At 49.6% G+C, this 23,247-nt stretch overlaps 5 protein-coding genes across 9 annotated transcripts; 4 read left to right on the forward strand and 1 right to left on the reverse strand.

Moving 5' to 3' along the window:
* The first annotated feature begins 966 nt into the window (after window positions 1-966).
* On the forward strand, window positions 967-5,892 carry slc7a7 (solute carrier family 7 member 7). Its single transcript, XM_085939704.1, has 12 exons — window positions 967-1,064; window positions 1,189-1,325; window positions 1,511-1,630; window positions 1,784-2,400; window positions 3,577-3,702; window positions 3,776-3,920; window positions 4,135-4,258; window positions 4,335-4,438; window positions 4,521-4,617; window positions 4,692-4,841; window positions 4,909-5,092; window positions 5,278-5,892. Exons 4-12 carry the CDS (start codon window positions 1,911-1,913, stop codon window positions 5,349-5,351), a joined length of 1,494 nt encoding a protein of 497 aa, XP_085795830.1. The 5' UTR covers window positions 967-1,064; window positions 1,189-1,325; window positions 1,511-1,630; window positions 1,784-1,910; the 3' UTR covers window positions 5,352-5,892.
* Window positions 5,546-21,359, reverse strand: oxa1l (OXA1L mitochondrial inner membrane protein). 5 transcript variants are annotated; one of them, XM_085939741.1, is made up of 13 exons: window positions 21,199-21,357; window positions 20,874-21,130; window positions 20,701-20,779; window positions 9,263-9,397; window positions 9,104-9,184; window positions 8,816-9,035; window positions 8,478-8,621; window positions 8,310-8,395; window positions 8,037-8,201; window positions 7,858-7,962; window positions 7,606-7,768; window positions 7,168-7,248; window positions 5,547-5,750 (listed from the first exon to the last, which is right to left on the reverse strand). In XM_085939741.1, exons 4-13 carry the CDS (start codon window positions 9,326-9,328, stop codon window positions 5,644-5,646), a joined length of 1,218 nt encoding a protein of 405 aa, XP_085795867.1. In that variant the 5' UTR covers window positions 9,329-9,397; window positions 20,701-20,779; window positions 20,874-21,130; window positions 21,199-21,357; the 3' UTR covers window positions 5,547-5,643. The 5 variants fall into 5 exon arrangements, with proteins under 5 accessions (XP_085795841.1, XP_085795867.1, XP_085795849.1 ...); XM_085939723.1 differs by having other exon boundaries at window positions 20,874-21,359; XM_085939715.1 differs by lacking the exons at window positions 20,701-20,779; window positions 20,874-21,130; window positions 21,199-21,357 and adding an exon at window positions 10,005-10,169 and having other exon boundaries at window positions 5,546-5,750.
* Window positions 10,628-12,599, forward strand: snapc2 (small nuclear RNA activating complex, polypeptide 2). Its single transcript, XM_085939762.1, has 6 exons — window positions 10,628-10,953; window positions 11,338-11,511; window positions 11,578-11,704; window positions 11,777-11,956; window positions 12,033-12,121; window positions 12,207-12,599. The coding sequence occupies exons 1-6, from the start codon at window positions 10,738-10,740 to the stop codon at window positions 12,423-12,425; spliced, it is 1,005 nt and encodes a 334-aa protein (XP_085795888.1). The 5' UTR covers window positions 10,628-10,737; the 3' UTR covers window positions 12,426-12,599.
* On the forward strand, window positions 13,237-17,860 carry LOC147060362 (uncharacterized). Its single transcript, XM_085906632.1, has 4 exons — window positions 13,237-13,260; window positions 15,954-17,120; window positions 17,205-17,721; window positions 17,793-17,860. The coding sequence occupies exons 1-4, from the start codon at window positions 13,237-13,239 to the stop codon at window positions 17,858-17,860; spliced, it is 1,776 nt and encodes a 591-aa protein (XP_085762758.1).
* LOC147060363 (uncharacterized) lies at window positions 17,980-22,305 on the forward strand. The gene is made up of 12 exons (XM_085939775.1): window positions 17,980-18,009; window positions 18,085-18,200; window positions 18,506-18,570; window positions 18,650-18,701; window positions 18,787-18,842; window positions 19,092-19,213; window positions 19,685-19,744; window positions 19,817-19,991; window positions 20,077-20,238; window positions 20,379-20,476; window positions 21,755-21,909; window positions 21,992-22,305. Exons 2-12 carry the CDS (start codon window positions 18,114-18,116, stop codon window positions 22,037-22,039), a joined length of 1,080 nt encoding a protein of 359 aa, XP_085795901.1. The 5' UTR covers window positions 17,980-18,009; window positions 18,085-18,113; the 3' UTR covers window positions 22,040-22,305.
* The last annotated feature ends 942 nt before the right edge of the window (window positions 22,306-23,247 follow it).

Raw genomic sequence — 23,247 nt, forward strand, 5'->3', positions numbered from 1 at the left:
CAGCTTTTTCTTGCCCACAGTGTTTTGTGTGTGTGTGTAATCAAAGGATGGGAGAGTGTGATTGTGTGTGCAGCTGGAGAGGCCATCACCCCCCCGTGTCATACTTTTTCATGCACATTCTCTTTCATTTTCATTTCACTCCTTTGCACCCCCCACCTTTTCCATATCCCACCCGTGTAATGAGCTGACACACAGGAAGCTCTAATCCCCAATACAATACTACCCCCTCCCACTCAAGCCCCCCCCCTAGGATCTCTCCAGAGTGACTGCAGGCAGGATTGGTGAAAGTCTGGGGGGGGTAACGGACCTGGCCCAGCTGTCCCCAAAAGGGCTGTCTTTCATCCTCATGGTTTTTTAGCCTACATGGCAACCGGTCGCCAAGGGAAAGAACGTCCAGGGGAAACCAGTGGAACAAAGAAGTTGAGATCCCCGTGTTTCTCAATCACATGTTGATCAGTCATTTCAATACACATTCATCAATGCGACACACTTAATCATCCTCAGTGAAAAGACACACACACCAAATGAGTCAAGGAATTTGCAGAACCCAATAGAAAGACAACCGTCAAAGGTATCTTTTCAGTCCATTTAAGTTTTTAGGACGGCTACTACGTTTGGCCACAAGAGGTCGCCATGCTCCTTATGTGCAGTGTGTACGAGTGATACTAAAATCATTCAGTGCACAAACATACAGTATTAAAATATGTTTTATCCGGAAATTTAACCGAGACTTGAACTGTTGGTCCTCTGTGAAGATGACGACAAACTTTCAACCCGACCGAGTGGCAGTAATTATGTGAAAGAACCCTCCCCCAGTTAGATACATACTATAATCTCATTAAAAGTCACTCAAGAAACACAAAGACAGTTAATTATGACTGCCCCCCCCGACCCCCAGCACCACCCACCCCGGCCCGCCACACGCCCTTTCCTCAGCAGAAAAGCACGAGTGCATAAAAAGGCTCAAGTGCGCGAGGAAGAGGAAGCAAGCAGAGGAAGAGGACACATCAGCTCAGCACATAGCAACAACACTTGTTGAGCCATCTGCAAGGACACTGAACAAGGTAAGCTTTCAAAGGAATCATTTGATCACCTTTGCCTCTCCGAATCCATCTATTTTTAGACTAGAAATGAATCCCGAGAGTTATCAATGACAGGGATTGATCTGTCTTTGTTTCTCTGATAAAGAGCCAAGGGAGAATCTAACCTTGAGTAGGTGGACTTATCAGCGCCTTCTTTGGACCTTGCTCCCACGAGTATGTGGAGAGGACACTTTGATCGCTAGCAAAGAAAGTCCTGGGCTGCGCCTCTTCTCCTCGTGAAAGGTAACAGCTTCTCCTAAAGCAACGAACGCACAACTTCTCCTCTCCCGGGACTTTTTTTTTTTCCCTCCGCTTGTTGTTTGTGATTGTTAAAAGAATGGTCGTGGAGACAAAAGAGCAAGATTAAATCAAATGTCAAGAGCCGTGTTTTTACAATGTGCTTACTTTTGCAATCTTCATCCATTCAGGGACTGGAAATGCTAAGAACGAGGAGAATATTTTAGATTGCAGGGTGAAGAACAGCCTGACTCGGCACCAAGCTCCATTTGTATATCCTGGAGCTGTTGATAATGAACTTTGGAAAACATGTGAGTAGTCAGCATGCTGACACTGTCGAAGTGTTTACGATTTGAAGGAAAAAAAAACACGGCCAGCAGCTGAAAGCTCTGAGCAAGGCCCTTTGCGGTCGGTCCCCATGCTTGACGGCATCTTTTTATCTCAACTTGGGTTTTTCTCCACAGATGGCAGGAGACCATTTGAGATAGCCACAGACATTTCGGAGAGCCATTTGGCTTGGCCTGGTTCAGATCCTAACCAGACTGCAGAATTAAAAAAAAAAAAAAAAAGTGTGAGCCGAACACAGACAGGATGTCCTTTAGTCCGCTTCCATCAGAAGACCCCTCCAACGGCCACCCCCCGTCGGACAAGGCCGAAAAATCTCAGGAGTCCATGAAGCTGAAAAAGGAGATCTCCCTTGTCAACGGGGTTTGCTTGATCGTGGGCAACATGATCGGCTCGGGCATCTTCGTGTCCCCCAAGGGCGTCCTCATCCACAGCGCCTCCTACGGCCTGTCCCTGGTGGTGTGGACGGTCGGCGGTATCTTCTCCGTCTTCGGCGCGCTGTGCTACGCCGAGCTGGGGACCACCATCACAAAATCGGGGGCTTCCTACGCGTACATTCTGGAGGCTTTCGGGGGCTTCCTGGCTTTCATCCGCCTTTGGACATCGCTGCTTATCATCGAGCCTACCAGCCAAGCCGTCATTGCCATCACCTTCTCCAACTACATGGTGCAACCCATCTTCCCCACCTGCATAGCGCCGTACGTGGCTAACCGGCTGCTGGCGGCCGCTTGCATTTGTAAGTAGACCCTCGCCCGTCCCGTCACGCAGAAGTGAAACCGCTCTGGAAGAAGGAAGTCTGCTGAGCGGACTTTATGTTCCCGTTTAACAATCCTGCTACTAGTCACGCTCTTTAGTCTGTTTGCCGTGGGAACGGCAAGAAGCTCTTCATTGGTCAGCGACTGGCTGGCTGACCTTTCCCAGTTGACAGAAAAGAGCAACGCTGACGCATTGACCAAAGTATTAAGAAACACACATGTGACATGCTCGCTAAGCAAAAAAAAAAACGTGCCAACGCTTGGGCAACCAGAGGCCTAGACAACCCGAGGCCCAGAAGCAAAGCCAGAACTTGTAGCGGAAGTCACTCAGATAAGCCTTCATCAAGTGATGAGAACTTGCGCATCTTTAAAGCGTTTTTATCACATTCACGCACACACGCGCGCAAAGCGATAAGGATAGCTGATAACTTCGAGTTAAAGTCCTTACTGAGTTGAGACTCTGACCCCAACTGCTCGTCATACAAACTGGAGAAAAACATCTTAGTAGTTTGGGTCTAAGATGTTCAACTGGAACTGAGAACTTGTTTTATGATTGCTCCAATGGCACTTTGGTGAGATTCTCAAACCAAATCCCAAATTTGAAGCATTGCGTGACAATCTGTCTCACTTTGGGAATGTGATACAAGACACAAAAAAGCCACCTGGCAATTGTGAGTTCCAAAAAGCAATCACAAGTGTGAAAACTAACAGACTAGCTTCCCAGCAGCATGTGAGCAACCAAGTTGCGACTCCCGCCTTGTGAAATGCGATCCGAGCACTTTCTTTCTTTTCTCTAGCAACACGTCTTAGCTTAGCTTAGCTCTCAGATGACCTCGGTGTAGCGCTTGTTGTCTTTGAGCCCCCCTTCCTGCCGAGTTCCAACTCTTTTTGATCCGGGAGCTGTCAATATTCTGGAAGATGATCGGGGTGGCCGGTGTGTTTTGATCTTTCAGGAGCGTTGCCGAGGACAGGGAGCGAAAGGGAGGACGAGGGTTTTTGAATGTTCGGCTGTTTCCTGCGCGCTCCGGTCAGCAGCACCGTTTCCTAGCCTAGTGCAAACGTCAGCAAAGGATGGAGCTTGTTGAGAGATTTGAGGGTGTGCTGTGGAAATATTAGGTCCAAAAAAAAAAAAAAAAAAACATTTTGTGTCTCCGCAGGTTTGTTAACCTTTGTCAACTGTGCCTATGTGAAATGGGGAACCAGAGTTCAAGACTTCTTCACCTACGCCAAAGTCATTGCCCTCATTGCGGTCATCATCACAGGCCTGGTCAAGATCTTCCAAGGTTCTTAGAAGATGGATGATGATTAGCACGGTTAGCGCGGTGGTCATCGAGCCTAATTTTGCACTTTTGGTAGGTCATACACAGAACTTTGAGGGCCTCTTCGATGGATCGTCTCGGGATCCTGGAGACATCGCTTTGGCTCTCTACTCTGCTTTGTTCTCCTACTCCGGATGGGACACGCTCAACTTTGTCACAGAGGAGATCAAGAACCCAGAAAGGTACATGAAGAAAGTCTGGAGATTTATGGTGGATTTGAACTTTGGTTGTCATCCACACAAGACAGACAGAATTAGAGTTGCCCCGAGACAGAACTGTGGGGAACGCCAGAGGGCGATTGAAATCGACAGATGGGCCGAAAATGGCAGGTTGATGTGAGAGGTGGGCAGGTACACATTCAATGACCCACCATGTGTGCTATCTATTGCCTTTCAGAAATCTGCCACTGGCAATCGCCATTTCCATGCCCATCGTGACGGTCATCTACATTTTGACAAACGTGGCCTACTACGCTATTCTACCTATGAACGCCATCTTGGATAGCGACGCCGTCGCTGTGGTGAGTGCGAGAACGAAGAATCTCTGTCTGCTTAATAATCTTGGTCATCACGCTTGTATGACGTGTCCACTCGCAGACGTTTGCGGACCAGGTGTTTGGCGTGATGAACTGGACCATTCCCTTGGCAGTGGCTCTGTCCTGTTTCGGAGGACTCAACGCTTCCATTCTGGCGTCCTCTCGGTGAATACAAAGACACAGCTCATTGTCCCGCTGTCCGTTCCTGTGATCCATATTCCGTTTTGTTGTTGTGATGCATATGAAGGTTGTTCTTCGTGGGCTCCAGAGAAGGGCACCTGCCCGACAACCTGTGTATGATCCATGTGCACCGCTACACGCCCATCCCAGCGCTGCTTTTCAACGTTGGTCACCTCTACGGCACCTTTGCTCTCCATTGTTGCATTCTTGGCTTTTCATGTTCTTCTTCCACCCGCAGGGCATTATGGCGCTCATCTACTTGTGTGTGGAGGACGTCTTCAGGCTCATTAACTACTACAGCTTCAGCTACTGGTTCTTTGTGGGCCTTTCCATTCTAGGGCAACTGTACCTGCGCTGGAAGCAGCCAGATAGGAAAAGGCCGCTGAAGGTAGGAACCAGTTGAAAGGTCGTTTCCCAAAAGCTATCCCCCGTCGCTAAGTGGCGTTCCTTTGCAGCTCAGCCTCGTCTATCCCATCATTTTCTGCCTGCTCACCATCTTCCTGGTAGTGGTGCCCCTGTACAGTGACACCGTCAATTCCTTGATTGGCATCGGGATCGCACTGTCTGGTGTGCCCGTTTACTTCCTCTGCTGCTACACTCCTGCCTACAAAAGGCCCGTGTGGTTACGAAACATCATCGGTAAGCAAATATTACCACAAACGTGAAATATCAGCATACAAAAAAACGTCACATACGGGAACAATCAGCTTTGTCAAGAAAAGAACAGTTTTTCCTTTTCACAACTTAACACAGATGAAAGATAAAACTCCTTTGAAAAATGAGTGTGCTTTTTTCCAACCCAGCTTCTGTTCATGTTTTTTCAGCTAAATCCGGAGTGCTCATCCAGAAGGTGTGCTTCTCGGTTTTAACAGAAATGGACGTCGATCATGATGATTGAAAACGCACACATGTACACAGCTCTTGTGATGAAAATGGGTTTTCTAGGAGATATAAGTGTGGCTTCACATGATGTGAGAGATTTATTTTTAAATGGACTGCTTTTTTGAGATGACAATTATTATATGTTACTCCAACCACTCTTCATTGTCTTTCCAACATTGAGAGTGCTGGTGGAGCTATTTATAATAAAACAATGAGAAAGGATTTGTGTCAATGGCTTTTCCATTTTAATGTAAATAGAATTTATACACAGTGACAATATTTATCAATAAATATCTACACGACACACTTCATCCCATCGTGTCCTTCCATGGCCTCGTCTTGGTTGCGCTCTTTGTATCTTTAGCCGCGGGGATCTGCTGTAGAGGATTGTGGGTAAATGTTTGCCTTAGTGGACCTGAGAAAGAAAGAAAAATAATGAAATAAAAGGAAAGGGGCTGGTCAATTATGGGCAAAATAAGCATCACGATTATTATGATCAATAATGTCATCACAGTTACTGATCAGAATTATTCATTATGTTATGGAAAACGTGTTTTTTTTACTATTTTTACAACACTTACGTTGTTTTCAAATTAATGTAAAAATTGTACTAAGAATAAATGTTTAAAAAATATATACATCTACCCAAGAATAAACTATAACAAATTGCATAAAAAAATAAAAAAATCAAGACAATATCGTCGATTCCAATGGAGAATCAAGTTCCTCACCGTGATGCGTCATTTCCAGTTTTTGCTGTACTTTCTTCTCTCGAACGTGACTTGCTTTCATCAGTCAACGGGGATTCAAGCGACTTCGTAAAGCCTTGAGCAAGTGTTTGCCCACAAGTGCTTGGCTGACTACCCGTTTAAGTGCTTCAATCGACGCGCAGCACAGCCTACATTAATATTACTGACGGTCCGGATCATTTAATGGTGGCAGCCAAAATCGGGATCCCCAGGAAAATTGGACACCCCGAATCTTGATTGACATTGAGCTAGCTAAAGCTTGAGTTACATATGACTTCAATCACACAGTCAATGTAAGTCAAGAACTTACTGTAGTAGATGTAAACTATATTGTATACATGCACACTTCTAGAATCGTCATCGCTTCCTCTTAAATCCCCCCAAAAATTTTGATTTGATCAAGCACTTTTTTTTTGTCCACAGTCATTTTCATTGTTTTCATTCATAACATTCGGATACTTTTATGCATTCAAAAAGGTCATTTCACTTTGGTCAAATGAACCGCAACCGACAGGAAACACACATCATTCCAGAAACAAACCATGGATGCCCATTAAGTACCTCCAAGTAGCTTGTAAATTGAGCGTTGGTAGCTATCGTGGCGGTGAAGAATATATACCGTAGCTAAAGTGCTAAATATTTTATGCTACTGATATAGCATCCAGTCAATGACAGTGAATGAGTTGAAAAATAATAACATTGCACTTACGACGCAAGGTACACCAATAGATACTGAGCAAATAAAAACATTGACATTTGCAAATTGTCCTTTTACAAGTAGCACACATAAGTAGCATGTTGTGGATGACGCCACACTTGAGTTGAGACAGAGCAATTAAATGCTCTTCCACTCGAGTGCACACTTGTTGCCATTCACGCAATAAACAAAGTCAAGACGCAATAAACAAAGTCAAGACACACCAAAGTCAATTGGTAAAATGAGACAAGTTAGTGAACCACAATTCCAATACAGAATACTTTTGGTGTTTTGGGGGTGAACTGAGGTCGCGAAAGCAAGCCTACGCCATAAAAAAAACCCTGGTGTGTGTGTGTGAGAAATTCTGAAGGTCTCAGGTCACTTACCTTTGGCGGCGAGGTCCAGATGATTTTTGATACGTCTCTCTCGTTCTTCCAGCTGCTGAGCCAGCTGCGCGTTCTTCCATCCTGGAGGGCACAGAGGAAACATTTGAAAAGGTCTGACATCAGAGTGGAACACACCCTCTGGTCCTTTCTTAAAAAGCGAAACCACCAGCCTAGTCTGCCAACCGAGACACATCATACCTGATGTTCTTGCGAAGTTGAAGATTTCAACCACTGGGAGTAAAGATAAACGTCCTTGGAAAAATACATTCCCAAGTAAAGCGCAGATACTTAACACTTACGGTACGAGCAAACTTAAACTACGCTAAAAGTAGATGGCAGCCGGGAAGACCTCGACATCTGCATCACGACATCCCCAAAATGAGTAGTGAGTTTAGTCACGGAACCAGTTAGCATGCTATATGTCACATTGGAACCGACCTTTCTTCATGCTGGCGATGAAGCCGTCATTTTGAGGCAGCGCTGAGGCCGGGTGCTTGATCTTCTCGGGGATGGACAGCTTATCTCGGACCAGCGGGTGTCTGAGCAACGCCACTTGAGCCAAGGAGAAGCAGTTGGAGGTGAGCCAGTAGGTGAACACGGCCTGAAGCCACAATGGAGGGAGGGGATCGCCCTTCATTTTTCGTCCGGGTGCAAAGATGAGAAAGGTGATAATGTCAATGATGACCTCACCGTGGGGAAGTTGATGGTGAGCGGGAGGATGACGAAGGGCATGATCCGGAACACGGTCTTCATGGCACGCAGGTTGGGGTTGTCCACGCCCGACTCGGCGCCCAGCTAAGCGCAACAGAGCACGTGCTGACGGTTAGGATGTAACAAAAGCCTCGAGGTTACGCATAGGGGACTCGTACCTCCAGAATAAAGAACATGGTTCCCGTGACAGCCAGAGGAAGGACATAGAAGGGATCGCCCATCGTCAAATCCGGAAACCACAGCGCGCCTCCTGTCTGCATGCTCGGCACTGGCAAGTACGCCATCTGCCTTAGCGCCATGAAAAATGAGATGAAGATGGGAGCCTGGGGAGGAGGACAGACATCAGCCAGACAGACCCAAAAAAAAAAAAAAAACAAAAAAAAACACCTCCACACTGTGGAGGATACAAAGCTTTCAGAACAAACACTGACCTGCACCAGAGGAACCAAGAAGCCACGGAGGGGGTTGACGTCATGCTTCTTCTGGAACAAGGTGAGGTCCGTGTACGCTTTGGCGACTGCAAAGGACCGGCGTGAAGGTCAGCGAGCGCAAACGCAAGCGGAACGAACCCGACGGGAGCCGAGCGCCGCCGTGCTTACATTCAAACTTGTTCCCGCTGTTTTTGGCCTCCGTCATCCTGGCGTTAAGTCGGCTCATCTCAGGCATGACGTTGTTGAGTTTGGCCGCCTCCCGCTGGCCCTTTACGATGACGGGAAAAACGGCCAGGCGAGCCACCACCGTCCCTGATGACACACAAACAGCCCACCTTCGATCAACCACATTCTTAACTGGCAGGTGAGTGAAGTCCTTGCTGTCCTCTACTGGTTGCATGTACTTTTCAAATGGACCCTGAAGCGGGTGAGTTTTTACTGTGCCCACATGTGTATTTCAGCGTAGTTCAATTCACTCGGTTCAATGGACATTTTCGGTTGCTTACCAATAACGATGGCCGCCCACCAGGGCAGCCCCACATCCATGTGCGCGAACTCCAGCAGGTTCTGGATGACACCCACCGGGGTGTGGCCAGCCAAGCCCAGGTCGATCAGACGGGCTTCGGGATCGACAGCTCGCAGGAGCTCCGCTCCATCTGCCGTCGCCTGCGTCAGCAACAGGGCGGGATTGTCTCCCGTTGCCACGGAAACAGGCCCAATTGGAACCTGGAAGCACCGACCATATGTAAGATAACACATCTGCCAGTTTGTCACACTTTAGATGTTTTACTGACCTGTTCGGGGATCGCTTGCTGAAGGACGCTGGTGCTGTTGGCCACCGCCACCACGGGGTCGCCCTCACTCAGTATCTGAGTCTGGCAAAAACAAAGAACGCTGTTCAAATAGTTGAGTGGCTTCTGAAACCTCCCGAGTTCAACACCTTGCATACAGACCTGGGAGCTGTTGTATCTCACGGCCACACAGAGCAGCAGCTTCTCATGGCGCCGCCTGCGCAGCATAGATGTGGTGCCGGCGGACCAACTGTTTGAGTCAAATGCCGTGTGCACATGAGACCTCTGGAGCCAGCGCTAGTTTGGTAGGGAGAAGGAGCAACAAGCAAAGTTAAGCAGGAGCTAGGTCAGTGTTTCTCAAACATTCTCAGAAAATGCATAGGGTCAAAAGTTAGATATTGCTACCACATCTGGAAAAGAAAAAAAGTTTCAAATCATAAGTTACTGGTAATATTCACTTTATAAAGTGCCGCCCAAAAAATTCTGGTGTGACTTCTGCGTTAGAAATTGGTACAATGGTGAGATGGGAACACTTGACGGTCAGGATTACAAATGCTAAACATGCTCGGTCGGAATCGAATTTGCTCAGGTCACAGATTAGTTGACACAGAAATATATGTGACGTCACGTGACTGATTCGGGATTTCTCCTACTTTACCGTTTGTTGAGGTTAACCGATCCTATCCGGTCTAATGATATTAAGACCGAAGAAACCGAGTTCATAGTTCTCCTCAATACAGTCGTCCGTCGTTTCCGGTTGAGTAAAATGTGCTGTCTTGATGCTCTTGTCAAAGTCACAATCCGATGTGGTGATGCTAGCCGGCTAGCCAGCTAGAATGACCCTTTCGGCCGTTTTCTATCTCTGGGAATGAAACCTAAAGTAAGAGACGGAGGGGAAACATACGTGCTTCCAAATGCCCGTGCACGTTTGCCTGCCCGCGTTAGGTCTCGCAGTTTGTGTGAGGACAAAACGTCCGACGAGACAAGCCGGAGTCAGGCCATTCCTCATGGCTGCCATCTTGACACAGGAAATGATATAACTACGGAAACTCAAAAGGAAGCCGGTGTAGATTTTTTTTATTACATTAAATATTATTGAGGGACGGAATCACAAATAGTCAATTAAGTTATATATTTAGAGTTTAGAACAACAGTTTCAAACAAATTTGCTTTGGGAATTGAATCTGTTTACTCATGCAAATTATCTGAAAGTTTCCCCCCAAAATTTACCAGGTTGGAATGACGATTTTTTTAGAAATATTTATAATAAAGACTCGCTCATCAAGACTTCAGCGAGGCGAATTGAATTGCACGAACATATAATTATAAGATTTGCTGAAGAAAGCGCTAGTTGGCAAGCTACATTACCTTCAACAGTCGTCTAACTCGAAAAACTTTTCGGTCTTCTTATTTAGGCGGACACAGCTCAACTGTAGGCAATTAAAAGTCCTGTAAAAAGTAAAAAAAACTGGAATATGTTCATAATTACAAGTGACGCTATCGGAGATGGTTGGGACGCTTTCATCGGAAATATATGTGACGTCACGAGCAATACAGGAAGTCAGTCTGACTTGTCAGTGTTTTGCTCTTGTAAACGAGTCCGATTGAGTCGCAACCTTGGGCGCTGTGGAATCGACATGAAACCGCCGCCTCGCACGCGCAAACCGGTTCGCAACCTGAACCCGGACCCCAAGCCTTGCCGAACCAAGCGAGCTTGCGCGTGGTCCAGAAAAGAGCAGCGAATGCTGCTGGACGCCCTGAAGAGACAGAGCTCCTCCCGCGACGGAGGCACGCTGGAGAACATCGACTATAGTCTGCTCAAGAAGGATGTCCCTTCTCGCTCCGATTGCGAGGTTCGTTACTGTTCAGTCTTCCAAACAGTTGTTCCGACACAGCAGAACATGGCATCGGGACTGTCGTGTCACCTGCACATATGAATTTATTAGTGGCTAAGGTTCTTTTGCTAATCTATCCACACGTCCATGAAGGGTTTCATGTCATGACGTCATTATTGTCGCACACTTATAACCTTGCGGGTGGGAAATTTTTGGAAATACAAACTACTAGAGTTTAATCTTTAACGTCACAAACCATGAATATGTCTCGTGACAAAAATCAAACCCTTGGAACGGAATAATAATAATTAAAAAAAAAAGCATTCTATGGGTGCAATTTGATTTTCCAGCGACAGTTGTTCATTCTTTGCAAGTGTCCCAACACTGGTTCGGTCTTCTTAGATCCGGTCTGTGGTGGAACGCCTCCAGAACAAGGTGATCTCTGGCGCCATCCTGCAGCTGAAGACCAAAACGTTGGCAGAGAAGAAGGCGATGGTGCCCATCCAGATGTGGACTCGTCTGGCCCAGGCCGTGTCTGGGAGCTTCAACGGACCACTTTCCAAGGCTTTCGCTCAGGTGCTGTAGGCCAAATGATGCTCAAATGTGTGTCCGTGTTGCTCACCAAAGTTTTCTTGGTAGAAGATGTGGACCGTGGCATCCACGGAGCCTCACACCCTCAGGAACAGCCAACCGCCGCAGCTCGATGCAGCGATGAGCAACGACAGAACCGTCTGTTTGAGTACCGCTCTCAGACCCACGCCGGCTGAAGGTATGGACCGGGATGCAGACAGGGATTGGGAGCAAATGTCTCAACACATTTGGCTTTTTGTCTTTGTCCAAGTGCTGGTAAAAAATCCAGCTGCCAATGCGGGTCTGACGGGCTCCCCTGCAGTCCCGGTTGAGCAGCCGAGTTTTTCGAGTCCAACCACCTCTGAGGACTTTGCGGTGGACTTTGAGAGGATTTACAATTACCTGAGTGGCCTTCACAAGTCAGAGGCCGAGTGTGAACTCACGGCCATGGGTGAGTGCGGGGCGAGTCCATTTCAATCTGTCCTGTACTTTTACCAGTCTATTTACGCTCTTGTCATGTTCTTTAGAGAGCGCCGTGGTCTTGGACTTGGTGATGTCTCTCCCAGAAGAATTGAGTCTCCTCCCCTGCCAAAGTTTGCACAAACATCTCATCCAGGTGGAGTCACTCCTCCTACAAGGAGAAGACCAGCACAGAGAGGACAGACCTCTGACTAATTGCACCCCTGCTCTCCGTCCCGCAGGCCCACCAGAACTTATCCGAAGCAAAGGACTCCGAGAAGGCGCGACAAGTTCTGACGGAGCTTCAGGAGCAGCGGCGAGGAAGCGATCCAGAGCCTCAACCGAACGTCACAAACGCCGCCGAAGGGGAAACATTACGAAGCGGTGAACCAAAGTGGACGGGACTCTGCCCCCCTCTCAACCCATTCATGATTCCAATGGAACTGCTGAAGAGAAGATAGGACTTCATATTGCTTTTCGGCACACGACATTTCCATTGGGTGTAAATTCACTCTTGTATGACTGTTGATTCTTGGCTCTAATAAAACCACTCACTCAAAGGGCCTGGTGAATAGACAAACAGTTTTAGTGATCCTTGCCAATGCATTGAATGAATTTCAAAGCAGGATGATTATCGTAATCCGTACGATGATACGTCGTGTCTTTTTTTTAATCTTCCCCACAACAAATACTGCTGATAGTCAAACTGAGCTGCTAATATGCTGGGGAACCTGTTTTGGATGATTTAAATACGGCAAAATTTGAACAAGGCGTGGTGAAAGACAGCAATCCCTGTAGCACACTCCAAATAAGGCGTGGAAGACTTTTACTGCTTTATGACTTTTGGCCATCGCCTAAGCATGATTACGTAAACTGCAAGTCACTCATTTAGCAACAAAAAGTCCAATATGACTGGAACCAATCTGACTTCCTTATTGGACCGACATGTTCTGCTTGAGAAATCCGATCGAAACATTACAGCGGGCATAAAGTTGCCAATGACGCATCGGAAAGCAAAGGCTTGCTTTTGTTTGTTTTTTATCACTTGTCATAAAATGCCACCAGAATGTCCAGGCGGAAGAGGGCAAAGTGCAACGGCGTGGCGATACGGCACTTTTGTCCAGCTTTATCTTCTTATCGGTGATGGAGCTTTTTCCACAATTTGAGTGTGGGTGGAGGAAAACGCAAATGTCGTGAGACATCTTGCCAAAGTCCACGCAGCTCACATCTTGCTCCATTCATCGGCATCAACCGTGATGTCAAGTAACGCTCATGGCGTCGCTCTCTATTGTGATTGTAGCTGCGCTACTTGTCGGCCTGTCTTCTGCTAATGGTAAGCTTGAGGTCATACTTGTTCGTTTCTAGTTGGGCGTCCGACGTAATCAATGAAAAGGCTGTTTATGGCCCCAAACAATATGAAACGTATGCTGTATTACATCTCAGCCTGTGCATTTTCACAGTAACAGTAATGAGGACTTGAAACAGCTCTTTTTGTTTGGGGGGCGGTATACGATTATCAATCAATTATATATATTAATATGAAGGTTCAAACCAATATTCTGCACAGTTATACCCAATCCTCTATGACATTCAATACAAATTCAACAACAGAAATCGTCTACATCATAGGTGTCAAACTCAAGACCCCGGGTCCAGATACGGCCCGCCATATCATGTTCTGTGACCCGCGAAGATCAATATTTGCATAGACTTTGTATCATGACTAAAATTACCAATTGTCTTCACTTAAAAAAAAGATAGCCATTATTACCATTTGTCTTTTTAAAATATTTGAACCGTTTTTACTAGTTTCTGATTTCAAAGCTCGTTATTGATCAATTTGTTTTGTAGCCTACACCGTATATAGAAGACGTTGACAATCATAAAGGCCCTCCGAGGGAAACTATGATGAAAAAAAAAAAAAGAGTTTGACGCCCCTGGTCTACATACATCAGTTAAAAATGGACAAAAACACGCTAAGATTGTTTTTGGGAAAATTATGTACTGCTCTTGTGTATGTTTCAAGATTAAGCAAGGACATTCTTGCTCATTGCCAATAAAGCCTCGTACTGAGTGACTCACATTTGTGAAGCTTCCCCCATAAAGTGTCACTGCTGCTTTTCCTGGTATACTGTAATACAAACATAATGGAAGATACAGGAAGCCTTTGTTGTGTGTCAAATGTATCAATGCTTTATTTCATGAATGCAAAACTCAATTAATGATACTGCTCACTTCCTTTATAATATGTTGTTTGACTTCCATTTCCTCATCCTACAGACCCCTTCAATGTCCCAGAATCTGAAATTTCAGTCAGTACAGTGACACCAGAGACAAGCGATCCGGCCACAACCGAGCAGGTCCAGACCACGGGCCCAGCCGGTCCGCCCACCACCGAGCAGGTCCAGACCACCGGCCCAGCCGGTCCGGCCACAACAGAGCAGTTCCAGACCACCGGCCCAGCCGGTCCGGCCACAACCGAGCAGGTCCCGACCACCGGCCCAGCCGGTCCGGCCACAACCGAGCAGGTCCCGACCACCGGCCCAGCCGGTCCGGCCACAACCGAGCAGGTCCCGACCACCGGCCCAGCCGGTCCGGCCACAACCGAGCAGGTCCAGACCACCGGCCCACCGGGTCCGGCCACAACAGAGCAGGTCCAGACCACCGGCCCAGCCGGTCCGGCCACAACAGAGCAGGTCCAGACCACCGGCCCAGCCGGTCCGGCCACAACAGAGCAGGTCCAGACCACCGGCCCAGCCGGTCCGGCCACAACAGAGCAGGTCCAGACCACCGGCCCAGCCGGTCCGGCCACAACAGAGCAGGTCCAGACCACCGGCCCAGCCGGTCCGGCCACAACAGAGCAGGTCCAGACCACCGGCCCAGCCGGTCCGGCCACAACAGAGCAGGTCCAGACCACCGGCCCAGCCGGTCCGGCCACAACAGAGCAGGTCCAGACCACCGGCCCAGCCGGTCCGGCCACAACAGAGCAGGTCCAGACCACCGGCCCAGCCGGTCCGGCCACAACAGAGCAGGTCCAGACCACCGGCCCAGCCGGTCCGGCCACAACAGAGCAGGTCCAGACCACCGGCCCAGCCGGTCCGGCCACAACAGAGCAGGTCCAGACCACCGGCCCAGCCACAACAGAGCAGGTCCAGACCACCGGCCCACCGGGTCCGGCCACAACAGAGCAGGTCCAGACCACCGGCCCACCGGGTCCGGCCACAACAGAGCAGGTCCAGACCACCGGCCCACCGGGTCCGGCCACCACCGAGCAGGTCCAGACCACCGGCCCACCGGGTCCGGCCACAACCGAGCAGGTCCAGACCACCGGCCCACCGGGTCCGGCCACCACCGAGCAGGTCCAGACCACCGGCCCAGCCGGTCCGGCCACCACCGAGCAGGTCCAGACCACCGGCCCAGCCGGTCCGGCCACCACCGAGCAGGTCCAGACCACCGGCCCAGCCGGTCCGGCCACCACCGAGCAGGTCCAGACCACCGGCCCAGCCGGTCCGGCCACCACCGAGCAGGTCCAGACCACCGGCCCAGCCGGTCCGGCCACCACCGAGCAGGTCCAGACCACCGGCCCAGCCGGTCCGGCCACCACCGAGCAGGTCCAGACCACCGGCCCAGCCGGTCCGGCCACCACCGAGCAGGTCCAGACCACCGGCCCAGCCGGTCCGGCCACCACCGAGCAGGTCCAGACCACCGGCCCAGCCGGTCCGGCCACCACCGAGCAGGTCCAGACCACCGGCCCAGCCGGTCCGGCCACCACCGAGCAGGTCCAGACCACCGGCCCAGCCGGTCCGGCCACCACCGAGCAGGTCCAGACCACCGGCCCAGCCGGTCCGGCCACCACCGAGCAGGTCCAGACCACCGGCCCAGCCGGTCCGGCCACAACCGAGCAGGTCCAGACCACCGGCCCAGCCGGTCCGGCCACCACCGAGCAGGTCCAGACCACCGGCCCAGCCGGTCCGGCCACAACCGAGCAGGTCCAGACCACCGGCCCAGCCGGTCCGGCCACAACCGAGCAGGTCCAGACCACCGGCCCAGCCGGTCCGGCCACAACCGAGCAGGTCCAGACCACCGGCCCAGCCGGTCCGGCCACAACCGAGCAGGTCCAGACCACCGGCCCAGCCGGTCCGGCCACAACCGAGCAGGCCCAGACCACCGGCCCAGCCGGTCCGGCCACAACCGAGCAGGCCCAGACCACCGGCCCAGCCGGTCCGGCCACAACCGAGCAGGCCCAGACCACCGGCCCAGCCGGTCCGGCCACAACCGAGCAGGCCCAGACCACCGGCCCAGCCGGTCCGGCCACAACCGAGCAGGCCCAGACCACCGGCCCAGCCGGTCCGGCCACAACCGAGCAGGCCCAGACCACGGGCCCAGCCGGTCCGGCCACAACCGAGCAGGCCCAGACCACGGGCCCAGCCGGTCCGGCCACAACCGAGCAGGCCCAGACCACGGGCCCAGCCGGTCCGGCCACAACCGAGCAGGTCCAGACCACGGGCCCAGCCGGTCCGGCCACAACCGAGCAGGTCCAGACCACGGGCCCAGCCGGTCCGGCCACAACCGAGCAGGTCCAGACCACGGGCCCAGCCGGTCCGGCCACAACCGAACAGGTCCAGACCACGGGCCCAGCCGGTCCGGCCACAACCGAACAGGTCCAGACCACGGGCCCAGCCGGTCCGGCCACAACCGAGCAGGTCCAGACCACCGGCCCACCGGGTCCGGCCACAACCGAGCAGGCCCAGACCACGGGCCCAGCCGGTCCGGCCACAACCGAGCAGGCCCAGACCACGGGCCCAGCCGGTCCGGCCACAACCGAGCAGGCCCAGACCACCGGCCCAGCCGGTCCGGCCACAACCGAGCAGGCCCAGACCACCGGCCCAGCCACAACCGAGCAGGCCCAGACCACCGGCCCAGCCGGTCCGGCCACAACCGAGCAGGCCCAGACCACGGGCCCAGCCGGTCCGGCCACAACCGAGCAGGCCCAGACCACGGGCCCAGCCGGTCCGGCCACAACCGAGCAGGTCCAGACCACGGGCCCAGCCGGTCCGGCCACAACCGAGCAGGTCCAGACCACCGGCCCACCGGGTCCGGCCACAACAGAGCAGGTCCAGACCACCGGCCCAGCCGGTCCGGCCACAACAGAGCAGGTCCAGACCACGGGCCCAGCCGGTCCGGCCACAACAGAGCAGGTCCAGACCACCGGCCCACCGGGTCCGGCCACAACAGAGCAGGTCCAGACCACCGGCCCACCGGGTCCGGCCACTACCGAGCAGGTCCAGACCACCGGCCCACCGGGTCCGGCCACTACCGAGCAGGTCCAGACCACCGGCCCACCGGGTCCGGCCACTACCGAGCAGGTCCAGACCACCGGCCCACCGGGTCCGGCCACTACCGAGCAGGTCCAGACCTCCGGCCCGGTCAGTCAGGCCACTACCGAGCAGGTCCAGACCACCGGCCCAGTCAGTCAGGCCACTACCGAGCAGGTCCAGACCACCGGCCCAAGCAGTCCGGCCACCACTGAGCAGGTCCAGACCACCGGCCCAGCCAGTCCGGCCACCACTGAGCAGGTCCAAACCACGGCCCAAGCCAGTCCGGCCACCACCGAGCAGGTCCAGACCACGGGCCCAGCCAGTCCGGCCACTACCGAGCAGGTCAAGACCACGGGCCCAGCAAGTCCAGCCACTACCGACCAGGTCAAGACCACGGGCCCAGCAAGTCCAGCCACTACCGACCAGGTCAAGACCACAGGCCCAGCCAGTCCAGCCACTACCGACCAGGTCAAGACCACAGGCCCAGCCAGTGTGGCGACTACTGACCAGGTCAAGACCACCAACCCAGCGACACCAGACCCTTCAGCAACCAGTCCAGGATCATCAACACCTTTTGAGCCTTCATCAAATGCCACAACATTGTCTACAACAACATCAGAGGTCCTTTATTGCCAAAACGGAGGAACATTTGATGGAAAGAAATGCCTTTGTACCAGTTTGTTCGATGGAAAGCTTTGCCAGTTTCTGAAGGAAAGTGTGGAGTTAGGTATGTGCTATCCCGTCAACATCATGTTTCCGTCTGCTGCTATGGTTTGCCCTAATTGTGTTTTGTGTACCGTAGAGAACATTGAGCGGTTGGTGAAAATTCAAATGGTGATCGACGAGGAATATAATCCCAAATACGACGTATTAAACTCGACGGAGTACTTGAACTTTGTTAAAGACTTTGAGGATAAGGTGAACAATTTATTTTTTGCTTGACATGATGATGAGATGTGCTTCGTAGTCACAATTTGACTACCCGTTCAGTTTGTAATGTTCCACGACGACTTTGAGTTTTGCTCAAAGTCGAGTTGATTTGCTTGAGAAAACATTCAAGTCAAGAGCAGAGATGCAAATAGTTTCTATACTTAACTGAAAAAAGTGAAGCTGCAGCAGTAGGTGTATTATTCAGCGCCTCAGCCAATGAACTCTAAAGATACAATTTTGTTTCAATAGTTCAATAATCGGTGATGGTTGTTACTCCATTGTTACTCTTTCAGATGGATGACTTTTACAGAAAATCTAATCTACCAAACTTTGACAGAGTAGTGGTAACCAAAGTGAGGTAATTGTGGTCCAAGCAAATTGTATTCTTGTCCTGTGGTCAGGCCAATGTATAAAGATTTGTGATTTCTTTTTCTCAGCCCGGCGGCTTTGCCAGGTTTGGTGAGACGTTTGTCCTCTGGAGTGGACCAGGTAAAGCTAATCAACCAACTTACATTTTGGATATCACATTGACCTTTGTAGATAAGAACAATACTCCTTGTTATCTTTATTGCAGCGCAGACTATTTGTTGATGCCATGACCGGCGGCAGAGTCACACAAAGACAACAAGGGTAATTGGACAACGGGAAAAACACGTCACACACAACATAAACAGCTTAAATGCCATTTTCCACTTCCTGTATGGTCATACGAATTCCAACAACAATGCTAGCAATGCAAAACGTGACACAATTAGTTACACAATTTCATCCCACTAGATGTCAAGTATTTTTCATTCCGCATTGTCGGTAAAGCAAGCCTCCCTCAAATTCAGGACTATCGTCCAATCGTGTTGAAATGTTTTCTGCGTTGCGTTTCAGCGTCAACGTCAGCCACGATGTGGTTTTGATTCTTCCAAACAACGGCGACTCTGAGGACCAATATGAGACGCAAGTGAATGCTGTCAATGGGACTTTGGCAAATCTTGTTACGTGCACAAAAGGTGGGCTGCAACACTGTGTACGAGAGAGATACAGTCAGAGTCAACCATTCGAATTGGAGACCCCTGCGACTTGTGCTGGCTGTTGAAGATGATTGCCCCTGTAACTCACAAAGTTCTTCACCACACCTAGCAACTACAACAACAAACCTCAGGGAACCAAGTGCTAGGCGACACACCCACCACAGATATCGTTAAGAGGAACTCCAAAACGATTTTAGACTTTCACTTGTAAAAGCCTTTCAGGTACAAAGTGAAAAAAATCCACCAGTTGGGTCACTTGGTAACGTTTGCAGTTTGCCGACAAGAACTATGAGCTCTTATTCGTCCTGCACTCGCTATTCAAATTATTCTGAAAATGGTTCTTGTCTCTCAAACGCAAACGTGTCTTCACATGAATTGATACTGGAGGAATGAAGCGGACAAATCTTGGACAAATGACGCAGTGAGTCATATAAACACTTCCATTTTCAGATTGTCCCTTCAAGGTGACAACGCAACCGACTGTGGTTGAGACTCAAGTGGATTTGAACAGTAAGTATATTTCAGTCAATGGCGTGCGAGTGTGATGCAATGATCGACTCTTCCCTCGTCTTCTCCCTGTAGCCCTTTGTACGTCATACGTGAAGGATCCGGACCTGGCCCGGCACTACAAGGCCGTGAGCCACAACAATACCCTGGTGTGCGTCACTCGATGCCAAGCGAACTATGGCACCGGGAAGCTCACCTGCTACAACGATGGCGTGTGCAGGATTTTCAGGGATGCCGGCGCCGTTTGCGAGTCAGTCCTGTTGGAGCCTTTCATTTGCCTTCATTGTCGACGCTCGCACAATTCTGTTACTATAATCTCATTTGCATGTTTTCAGATGTAAGGCTTTGGACGCCACGTGGTACTTAGGCTCTGACTGTTGGCTGCCTATCAATCGTGTGGCCTTCTACGCCGGTTTGGTGGTCACTCTGGCTTGCCTCGTGGCCACCGTGTCAGGCTTGATCGCATACGTGATCATCAACAGAAAAGAGCAAATGAGGTAAAGTGGGCCAAAACTATTACACTGGTTATAATTGTGTGTGAAAACATCAGCAACTTTCACACCATTTATTCATAAATTGCACTTTAGTTTCTGCACGTTATTTTGGACTTCAAATTGTGTTAATTACCACCTTCCAGGAAAAAAGACATAAAAAAGAAGCTGGTGAACAACTGGTTGAACGACGAATTTGAATGGTCCCGAGCTAATAAACTCTCGACAGGCACGTTAAATGCCGGTAAGTCATTTCCATTTTAACCTTAGCGTAGCATTTCATCTCAGTGACACCTCCTAGCTTAATGCTAACATATAACGTAACACTTGACATACGTAACAAAAGACAGAAAATGACAATACGTAAATGTGAAGCTAATTGTAAACCTCCAAAGAATTTTCCACTAACTTTTTACTTTACGACATGTGGAGCGCCAACTTATATCAACAGTGCACAGCAATACTCACTGTGTATTCCCTCGACGGCAGGAGGAACAATTAGTTGACGACCTTTGCTGCCATGTCCTTTTAATCAGTGGTCCCCAATCTTTTTAGCGCCACGCATCAGAAATATTTTTTGAGGACAGGCGTTTATAACGAATATAACAAACAAATATAAACCACATCAAAATAAAACTCACCTTTACGTTGAATTATTGGAAGCTTGTTACTCAGAAATCTTCATCAATAGTAAGGTTTCTTCGCCTTAGCAATACAGTTAGCCACTAAGAACGATTCTCTATGTGAACTCACATTTGTTGGTGGTTGTGCTGGCCTTCAGTAATGGCTACTGTCCTTCTTGTTTACGTTTTTTTCTTTCAGAAAAATTCCAAAGGTTTGTCTTGTGTCGTAGCAGTTTTGAAGGCTTCTTGCCTCGTTAGCTAGCCTGTCGCCACACCTGTTGCGATAAATCCATATTTTAAGTAGGACTCCAGAAATTTTCTTTCAAACGCAGCTTTCCTTTACTTAGACGTCGTAGGTTCTTTTTCTTCCGTCTCCTCATTGGGCTTTTTTCCCCCTTTCCGTAGAAACTTTCCAGACATCTATGTCCCTTGCTAATTTTTGCTAGCTTCGCGGGCTCGACTGGGATGACGTCACGTGACCGGGACGAGCATCAGGAGACACAGATGCACCGACGGATGTAATTAGGAGAGAATCGCCAATTGATTTTATTTTTCAAAATAAATTCTTACTCATTTTTTTGCTAGCTTTCGGGCTCGACTGGGGGAAACATATCACGTGGCCGGGACGAGCGTCTTGACCTGAATTAATTGATCGTCGATGAAAAAAAAAAAAAACATGTGACACACGGACCGCCACCGGTCCGCGGCCCGGTGGTTGGGGACCACTGCTCTTAATGATGCTGCGTGTCTTCCATTTGGCACGTTGTGTCCCATTGCAGTTCTAGACTGAAAGCGAAATAAAAATAACATGGCATAAAAATGGGCAAAAAATATTCCAATAAAGGTAGGAATAATGCATCGTACGGCTAATGAGCTTTTTTTTTTTTTTTTTTTTTCAGGACACCTGAACCCGTCGTTCCCCTACGACGCGCCACTGCGATCGCCGCATACTCGCCAGCACACCGACTACAGACAGTCGGGCCGGTCCAGCCCAGCCGTGAGCATGTACAGGTTGGACGGAGCGGCCCGCGGGTATGACCCCTCCGATCAGGTGGTCAGTCAGAGGAATTTTCCGTCCGTTTGTCTGCATGTCCGTGACTGCTTGTGAGACGATGCTGTGTTCTGCCCTCGTCTAGCATATGAGGATCCATAGGCCGCAGATCAGGTCGTCGTGGGACGTCTGACCGCCACCGGCGTCCTTTCAAAAACAAGCACCTTAACGAGCCATCGGGAGCAACAACGCTTTTCTTCTTCGGGAGTTAATTTATTACATCGCTTTTCTTAATATGTCGTGAGTAATTAAATATTGTCTTTAAATTCTATTTGCCATTCAAGTCGTAAACAAAAATGATGTGATCATTGCTTTGTACACCATTCACGTTACGCTTTTGTTGTATTTACACATCAGGTGTTATTTTGTTGAAATAAACCAAACGTTCGTATGCACCAATCAATGTTTGACCTTCTTTGCAGCACTAAACACGATTGCAATTATGAATTTGTCCCCACTTTAGGCCCACGCACCAATTGGACCGTCCATCATCACACAATATTATTGTTGGCGTCTAGCAAACGGCAAGTCGACTGACTTGATGAGTCATCCGTCAAATGAATTGAAAACATGTGCTGGCACAAGCCATTCCAAACACAGCTCACATTCTGGAACTGTATATTTTTTTTACAATAGCACAAACAACACTTGTGCAGAGTGAAGTCATTTTCAGTGCCGTTAAACTTTTCTCCCAGCCAAAGATATTACTGCAAAAATGTTTGCAATAGCGCACGAATGTACACATGAGCTCATTTCCATGGTTGGCTCCATGCAAGGACATGAACGCTTTTAATCCAGGGGGGTGAGGTTGACCCACATCCGGACAAAGAAAAGCATCATCTAATAATATTACTCATCATATTTGAGCTAGGCTAGATCTGCTGACGAGAAAACAACCTTCCCCCAACTTGGGTGAACCTTAACTCTGAAGAAATGCCTCCGAGATGATAAGGTGATGGCTCAGAAAGTTTTGAAAGCTCTCCATTATCATGAAAAAATAAACTTATACATCTCTATTCTATTATTGAAATTAAACCCAAAAGCACCTTCTGAAAATACGCCCATTTATTTTTGGTTGATAGCAGATCGATATCAATCTTGTGTCTTTCCTACTTTATTCCCAATCCAACCTCTCGCATTATCCAGCGAGGTTAAAGGGAAGGCATTTGACAGTTTACTTTCCAAACCACCAGAGACGAACAAATGCAGTCTGTGGCTCAAGTTCTTCAAAAAGTCTTCCACGAGGAACATTTCAAAGATCAAAATCCAAAGTCGGCGGCGCGTGCCGACTGCAGTCGTTCTAGTTGCTTTTTCCGTCCTGTTCAAATTCAACCGCACACA

This window comes from Syngnathus leptorhynchus, chromosome 2 (assembly GCF_054491065.1).
Source record: "Syngnathus leptorhynchus isolate UIUO chromosome 2, UIUO_Slep, whole genome shotgun sequence".
Classification (NCBI taxonomy): Eukaryota; Metazoa; Chordata; class Actinopteri; order Syngnathiformes; family Syngnathidae; genus Syngnathus; species Syngnathus leptorhynchus.